The 8,819-nt window shown below is 35.4% G+C and overlaps 1 protein-coding gene across 1 annotated transcript in view; it reads right to left on the bottom strand.

The window, feature by feature from the left end:
* The window catches only part of PTPRM (protein tyrosine phosphatase, receptor type, M), a gene marked incomplete at its 5' end in the record, with an annotated part of 275,129 nt that overhangs the window by 202,358 nt on the left and 63,952 nt on the right, over positions 1 to 8,819 (bottom strand). Inside the window, 2 exons of the mRNA XM_009083735.1 lie at positions 2,944 to 3,046; positions 7,452 to 7,653. Coding sequence (XP_009081983.1) covers positions 2,944 to 3,046; positions 7,452 to 7,653 — 305 coding nt within the window. The remainder of the gene's footprint in view (positions 1 to 2,943; positions 3,047 to 7,451; positions 7,654 to 8,819) is intronic.

Genomic DNA, 8,819 nt, shown 5'->3' with positions numbered 1-8,819 from the left:
CTGAACCTCAATTACAGGAACACTTTTTTCGAGGTCCTAAGACCCTTCTATAATGGAATGTGGCAAACAATCTAGAGCACTTTCTATATAGATGAATATAAAAATAACACTAAATACATGCAATCACCAAGCTTTACAGTTCTCATTTCTGTGCATGAGCCAGGTCTTTGCAATAAATTAGCATTCCTTAGTTGAAGTATATGGAACTGACCAATCTATGCATTTGTAGACAATTTGGCCCCAGGGTCTTCTAAACTTTAGGTTAACTTGCCCTGAAGAAGTAAAAAGCACAAATGGTATTGCCTTGGAAGAACGAGTCCCCCCTCAACAGATGTTGAAAAGCCCTCATAGCAAAAATATTTGCATTTCTATGCTTTTTATGCAAATTATTTCAAACTTTACTGACTGCTACACACACATATATGAAAAATAGAGAATATTCACAATAAGACATACATTAGACAATTTCCATGGAGTCATCATCCTAAATTAAACTTTTTTGTTTAATTTAAGCTTTACAAATTACAATCATTCTAAAAATCAAAATAGCTTAGCCAGCTGTTAGAGAAGTGCATATATTCATCATTACTGAATGCATTACTGCTTTAAACATATATAATTCCGAAATAATCTCCTTGAAACAAACACAGCAACAGCCATAAAACATGCTGGACCTGAAATTGAAGACAAAGCAAGCAGTATTTGTTGTATTAAAAATCTGACAAAATACATTTTAATCATGTCCAGTCTTATGAATTCTAAAACAACCTGGAATGCCATTTGGCCTTCATGATTAATGTGTACTTTATCATTGTAAACAGAGCTGCTTGAACATTTCTATAGAGCCCGCTCTTTGAGTCAACATTTAAACAATCAGCTTTGCCCCTTCTCTCCTTTTATGCTGTGGTGGTGGTGTGCAGATTCAAAAGGGTATAAGGTATCAGGAGTTTTCATATTTAAGTAGAGAAAAAGAATTCTATCAGAGAAAAATCCTGGAATTGTGAATGACCTCAGGTATCAGCTTTGTTGACCTGAACCGTAGAATTTGTGCTCTCCTATTCCATCTCAGGAATTAAAGAATTTTATGTGTCATGGTTGATGTGTTGATCAATAAAACAACAACAATCATTTACACTGCAAGTTTAGTGCAGCTTCAAAAATCTGCATTAACCAAGCCGGTAGCTGTAGCAGAATCAATAGACAAGGCATCTTGCTTAGTGGTGTGGATAAATGAAGTATGACTAAACTTTTAACACTCAATGAATACAGATTAAGATGATAAAATCCATATGCAGAATGTGTTCTGTGAGCTATTCAATGAGAGTGTGCTAGAGAGTGGAATGCGCAGTAAAATGTTAAAAGTATTAAGAAATTCTTACTTTCATTTTCACTCTGCTTCACTCAGTATTTACACTGTGAGTTTGCAGTCAGCAGTCATTTTATTTTACGACCTGCTGCAAAGGACTTCGGTAAATTTGCTGCTATGTGTTCATCTGTCAGTTATATAGCTTCATGTTCCTTTAAATCTCTCCCCCTATTTTCCTAACCACTCATCCACTTATTTGGCACACTTTAATCTCCTAACGAGCTCCTTTCTAATGTCAGTGAAGTTTCTGATGTGTCATTACTGCTACAGGAGTCAATCATCTTTAGTTCATGATGCAGATAAAAGGAATGAAACCATTTTTTTATTAATGGCCTAATACATTTGTGTTTAAACTACAATGACTCCAACTTGTATTATTTTATTCCAGATGCTTGAATTCAGAAAGACTACACTACAGCTTTGAGAGATAAAGTAAGACAAACATAAAATAATTCTATTTCTAATCTAACCTGCTGAATCAAACAGTTTCATTAAATGTGTTCTAATGTTTTCTGGTTTTTATCTCAGGTAGTTCAGACTTTCTTGAAGTGTTACATTTTCTTCCTAAAAAGCTGTCTGAATGACCAACAGGATGGCAATTCCTAAATGCAGACCTATATTCATATAATATATAAAAATAATATTAAAAACACCCTAATTATATGAAACATAGAATACTTTGAAAACAACCAAAGCTCCATTATTTTCATTCATGCATATACAAGAATACCAGATCTGTATTTCCAAGACAAACAGAAATTACCAACAACCTTAGCATCAGGATGAAAATATTTGATGGAAACTCTTCCTACAGTAACAAAAGAAGTAACAATTTTTGAGGATACACAATTAACCAACATCCTAAACCTCTGAAAAATCTGTATTTCTCCCAACTTGATTTTCACTTATTCAGAGTATTGAGCTCATTGCAGGTTCTCATTTAAAATAATCTAACCATTCACTGAAAAGCAAGCTTCTTTTCTTCTAATCAATTAAGGACTTACACAGTACCATATATCTGGCAGGGAAATAAACCTCTGAAAATTGGAAATTCATTGACGGGTGCTATATAACATTAATGAATCTGAGCTACTGGTTTACCAGGTTGATTTTTTTACATTGTTGTTTATGCTATGACGGTCAATTAAGTGTAACTACTTTATGAATATTACCATACGTACTGTACAAATTCGCTAACTTACTAAGAGTTTACGATCTTAAATCTGTGAAGTAAACAAGACTACTAAAGACAGTAGCTCAGCATAAAAAATGTGATATGCCCTTGAACTTATAACACTGCAGTAAGCAATTACCTTAAAGAAGCCACCCACACAACAGAACTATGGCTTTGTTCCTTATCTTCAAAGAACAAGCCACTTGCATCTGGATCAAATCCTTTAAACAATACACGAACACTCAACATCAAAGCACTTTCATTTTCTTCAGTTATTTAATTTAATTAGAGCTAATACAGACATGAATTTAGACACTGATTGCTGTGTAGAAAATCCCCAGAAAACATGCTCAAAAAATTAATCAATTTGGCTTTAATTTTATAAAGATTTTCCCCCCAGTACCTGACAGGAGCGCCTCTGCTCTGTGCAGGTTTCAGCAAGACTGTCACAGTGCTGTCAGTTTGATTCAAAGGTGTTTCAAGTTCATATGGTGGCATAGAGGGTGCTAGAATAAGAAAAGAAAAGGCAAATAAAATCATTATTCCTGTATTTCTTCTTTCAAGCACTGTATCTCTATTTGAATATGTAATTTTAAAGGCTTCTTCAAATATAAAGACCATATTATAAGTCTAAGAAGCTTTCTGTTACAAAGGAAGTGTGAGACAACTGTTAAATAACTTCAGGAAAAAACTGAAAAACAAAGCCCAAACAAAGAAATCCCAGCTCACTGCCAATTTCAAGACAGGAAACAGATACTAGTAGGAGTAAGTTTGCAGAAAGTATTGAGAATCCATGACTTGGAAATGAAAAGTTATCTTAAGAACAGCATCTGCAAATGTGCATGCTGAAGTGACTATAGCTTTTGAAACTGAGCCCAGCTTTCTCAGTATGTCAGTTGTATCAGGATGCACTCTCAGAATTTGTCATTCCTAGAATTTTAAGCAGTGCTATAACTGTCCTGGGTCTATTGTCCTCCACAGACATAATTTACAGTAATGAAGCAGGATTATCACCATGAGAGCTTATCTTAGTTTGAAGCCACAATCAGCACTTTTGCAAACTGTGTCTTCATTAAAGAATTACCATTTTGATTAAAACAAATGATCCCCCAGTTACTGCCTTTTACTGTTGCTACTTTATTCAGTGCTATCATCTAGTCACATTTTTATCATTACATTAGATGGAAGGCTACTTGGTTAATTGGTTGCTTGACAGTCTGTCGTATGCTTATTGTCCAGTTGTTAATGATGGTGCACAATTAACAGATTTAAAGGCTACAGAAGCAAAAAGTGGTCACTGCAATGATCTTTTCTGACCACATGAATCATGCAGGGCAATGAATTTCCCTGAACTAATTCCCACTTGAAAAGAAAACACATTTGGTGGGGAAGAAGATCTTTGCTTTAGCAGACTCTTCTAAAGGCTAATTATACTCCACATGTTGAACGTGAAGACCCATTTGACATCTCAATTCATCTAGTTTCGTCTTCCAGTCACTGGATACTTTGCGTGCACCCTACCAATGAAGATAGAGTGTATTATGCTCCACATACAGATAATATCAACCTCTCACTCCTCTAGCAAATTAAATAGCTTCAACAATGTAAGTCTTTCTTTCAAGTGTATTTTCCAATCATTTTCACCTTCTCAATAGTAGCTGCATCTACTTGAAAGGTATATGAACTTCTCTCTCCTTATCCATATTGTCCTACATATCCAAGTAAGGACTGCATTAACACTTCAGTCCACAGCTCCTCAGTCTGCTGTGAAAACAGTAACATCACCATTGCATCTTATTGGTATTCACCAGTTTTGAACTAGTTCACAAAGAAAAAAATTAATCTTCAAAAACCTCCATATAAGATGAGAGGGTTTTATTCTGTTTACAATACTGGATATAAGGCACAAATATTTAGAGTAATCATTTTAAGTAATCTGGGTACCCACTAAAGGCATAATATTAAACAGTACTTTAAAGATTTGGACCCAATTTTCAATTTTGCAGTTTTGACTATCCAGAACTTGACCATCCTGAAAATAAGGATGGAGAACAACTGCATCACAAAAAAGCTGTATGAATTCTGAACATTTTTTGAATACCATATCTTTTCTTGCCCTTGGTCTCCAGCCCACATCTTAACAAGTCATGTAACTTTCCTTATTTATGACTCCTAGGTCCCTACTTGCTCTCTTGACTAATTCTAGTGTTCCTATCAAGAGACTAAAACTGTCTTCCTGTCCCAGATATGAGCTGTGGTTCTCCCAGTCCCATCTTTTAGTTCTGGCTACCTTTTCTCTTTTCCACAGATACTTGGACTTTACCTATTCTTACTCTTTCCTCCTGTCTAGGTTAGGACTTTTCTTCCTCCACACTGCCCACACGTAAAGAAGGAATTTATCAATAAACAGAAAACAGGAGATATTCTTCCTGTACACAGTTTCTGCAACTGCACACCCTGGTCTTCAGCAGCAGAAAGCTCAAATGCACACAAAGGTACGGCCCTTAGAGACTATCTGTGTTTGGCCACAATGAGTTGATGAACACACAGGCAAGGCTCTAAAAGCTTGGAGAACTTAAATCTATTCAGTGAGTATGGCAGCTATGGCGACATTTGCTGCTCAGTTCTATCCAGTTTCCACCATTTATGTGCAAACTGCAACATTTGCAAATTGGGCAAATTGGACAGATTTTTAGAGTGATGGCTAAGTGTAATGTCTCTCTTCTTGCTAAATATTTAAATCCCCGTTTGAAAGCACTTTGGTAATTTATTGATTCTTACAGTTTTTCATTATGTCAGCCATGCCCCTGAAATGGATGAAATTTTTCTTAGAATGAAAGGCAGCATACAAAATTTCAGCCCTCACAGCTGACTTTTCAAAAAGTTACATGCAACAGCAAACAATCTTCTAATAGAGTGCCAATCAATTTTGATAGCATGCACTGCTATAAGCTCTGCTTTTGGTAATATGTATTTATATAGAGATCACTTCATCCATCTGTCCCAATCACACAACTGTAGAATAAAACACAGCAACTATTTACAGTACAGAACCATACTACTCAGCACACTTAAGACAGAAAAAATAGAGATTTTTATTCAGATTAAAATGCAGCCTAGAGTTAGACAAAGTAAAATGCACAAATTGATCAGAATGCACTGTTGCCACCTCAACTGTTCTAAAAAGTACTGAAACCTTTCATCCATAAATGTTCAGCAGTTTTGCCTCACATCTGTCCAAAATGGAGAGCACTGGTCATATCAAAGAGCCTCAAAGCCTTCCAGTGAGACAATGAGATCACAAGCCAACAGCACTGCAAAGAGGCTACCATATTTCAGCAGCAAAAATGTCAATTGTGACTTTTCAATTATATTAAGAAATATTTGCATTGTGGTTCTATTCTAAATTCATCAAGAGATTGGTTTTAACTACCCAAGGACATGCCATAAACATTCGTTGTTAGTATAGTAACAGGAAGAGAGAGTAGGGTGCAGACAACACAGTGCAAGAACCTCATCACATGGCAACCTGGAGGTTAGCCTCACTCCCAAGTATGCCTGCAATGTCTGTTCCCAGTAATGACTTCTTGTTGGTGACATATAATTTTAGAAAAGAACAATTCAAGATCCAGTACTATTCCCCAATGTCCAGATTCTCATCTGTGCTCAATAGTCTCCTTCATTCCTCATTCTAATAGGGGCTGATTCCGTGATCCTTACTCATATCAAATTTTGTTATGTCTGATATTGATTTCTGACGAAGTTTCTGCTCAGTGTAGGAAAGGGGATGGAAAAACAAACCCCATCTTTATTGATCAGTGTTAATTATGTTTAGATGTTCCATAACGACTAATTTTCTAACTTGAAAATTTATAAATTTTTTTCCTGTACAAACATCTGTATTGGAAATAACTTCAATCTTGCATTAACTGCATTTTCCTATAATAAAAGAAAAGATATTGGTCTATTTCCAATTAACACTTGTTAGTTTTTACCATTCCGGTGAGTACAGAAAATGAGGGACAGGGAATAGCACACAGAATGAGAGTAAAAGAGTAAGAAGATTTTGTACCCAAATGCTTTATCCTGTCTGAAAAGCACAGTTGACCATAAATAGCTAAGGCAATTTTCTACAAATATTATCAAAGAGCCATAGTTCAACTGCTGGTTTAATTCCCAAGCAAACTGCAGAGAAGTAAAGAATAAAAGGATTTCAACTGTAACTTTGCAAAACATTTTGTCATCAATTACATAAGCATTTTAGAGGATGTAATAGTATTGCATCCTATCAACTAAGAAATGAAGTGTTCCTCTGCCTCTGGGAGGGCTTTAAAATATTGTTCAAGGATCTGCAGAAGTGACACAGTCATGCTGCTGTTATTTGAAATCCACTAGTCCTGATGTTCTTGTCTAATACAGTTTCATATCCACTTCAGTCCACACGCCTGCTAGGAACATATGCAGGCTGGCAGTTAACCACACTTTTTAAGCAAGCACTAGACGTATAGTATTTCTGCTCTACTCTCAATTGTTCATGGCTCATTAAAGAGATTTTCCAGCACCGTTACTATACTAATTTAGAATCATGTCAAGGCTGACTAAGCTCTGAATGAAACCCTCATCTTCAGGTCCAAAAAAACCCTACACTAAATGTTGCAACCGCAGCTGGCTCTGGCTGCAAGCACATAATTCACAGGGTTTCTTGAGTGATATGTTACAGTTGTGAACTGGAATATTTAAACCCTTGGAAGTTCTTCTGATATGTTAATATATGTCACTTGAACAACTTCAGGGATGAACACGTTTTATACTTTTTCAATTTGCTGCTTGTTAAATTCTAAAGAAGTAAACAACAAAAGAATTACCCAACTCATTATCATAAGGAAATAATAACATTCTTTGATCAAGTACCTGATATTTTAGTGGTGAACTGATTTGTGATTGGAGGTCCGAAGCCTTTAGCTGTGCTGGCTCTGATGGTAAAAGAGTAGGTAGTACCAGGATACAGTCCAAAAAAGAGATAGTGTGTTTCATTTCCTAGCTTTGAGACTCGTCCACTTTGATTGGATAAATCTATTTCTGGGTCAAAGGAACTGACTGCTTTGTAGGTGATCTGCAAAAGAATAAGAAAGTTATAAACTGCCTTGAGCAGATGGACAGAGATTGCATCTTTATCCAGTAAACCCTTCTGATGTATGCGCTGTCAGACATTTTATGATAAGCTATCTTACTCTCTTATACTCTTCAAATCCCGAATCACATGAAGGGACACAGAAACTCAGTTGTAACTGGTATGAGTTATTACTTTTATAGATATAGAGACTTAGGGGCAGCTAGATTACAGCTCTAAAGGATGGGTTCAGGCTCACATTAATTCCTTCAAGATGTTGGCTTTAACAGTGTCATTTTTTTAATTCACCTTACTGTTGGTTTTGATCAGCAACAGTAACAAAACCAAAACAACCAGGTAAAAACCAAGAAGCAAATAACAGAAGGTGTAGCCCCCAAGTTCCAGCTGACTGCACCATAATTACACTTTCCTCTGAATAAGGTTATCTGTAAAAGATGATAAGGGCAGCTTAAGGCAAATTTTTCAGAAAGTGGGTAAAGCTTCTATTTTAGTCTGAAGCTTAGCTATTACAATTGCTAATTTGGATTTTTTCAGGTTATTATAATATACCTAGGTCAGATTCTCATTTGGAGGAAAGGAGAGATAAAATGTTAAGCAATATATGCGGAGTGTATACTGTATCCTCAGTTCCTTCTTTGATTCAAACAGTATTTTAGTTTTCATTAGAAATGTTAATATAAGTTCACAGTAAAACTTGATCCAGATTTCTTCTATTAATTGCTAATTTCTATGCACTGTAATGAGTTTAAAAATAAGAAATCCATTAAAAAATTAAAAAGTAAAAATTATTCAGCCCTCCTTTATACTTTTAAAGTTTCATTTGTATGCGAATAATTTCCAGCGCCCTTATTATATAAAGTTATAACTGACATTCTTTGTTCTATATTTATGCCACATCATTATAATTAAGAGGACAAATAATATAGTACATAGAAACATCCAAGTGTCAGCACTACCCATCTCAAACACTTGCAATTTCCTAAAACCTCTGACTTAATGAAAATTGATTTTTATATGACCCATCTCATGTAACATTAATAAAGTGCTGGAAATTAGTAATAAAACTTTGATACTATTTAGATAAACCCCGACATTATTTCAGTAGATATATGCAGATCCTCTACAATTCCTCATCCATAAACCGAACT

The sequence above is a fragment of the Acanthisitta chloris genome, unplaced genomic scaffold, assembly GCF_000695815.1.
Source record: "Acanthisitta chloris isolate BGI_N310 unplaced genomic scaffold, ASM69581v1 scaffold420, whole genome shotgun sequence".
In the NCBI taxonomy this organism is placed as follows: Eukaryota; Metazoa; Chordata; class Aves; order Passeriformes; family Acanthisittidae; genus Acanthisitta; species Acanthisitta chloris.
Note: the sequence above shows the minus strand (reverse complement) of the source record. Positions and strands in the feature narration are given on the sequence as shown.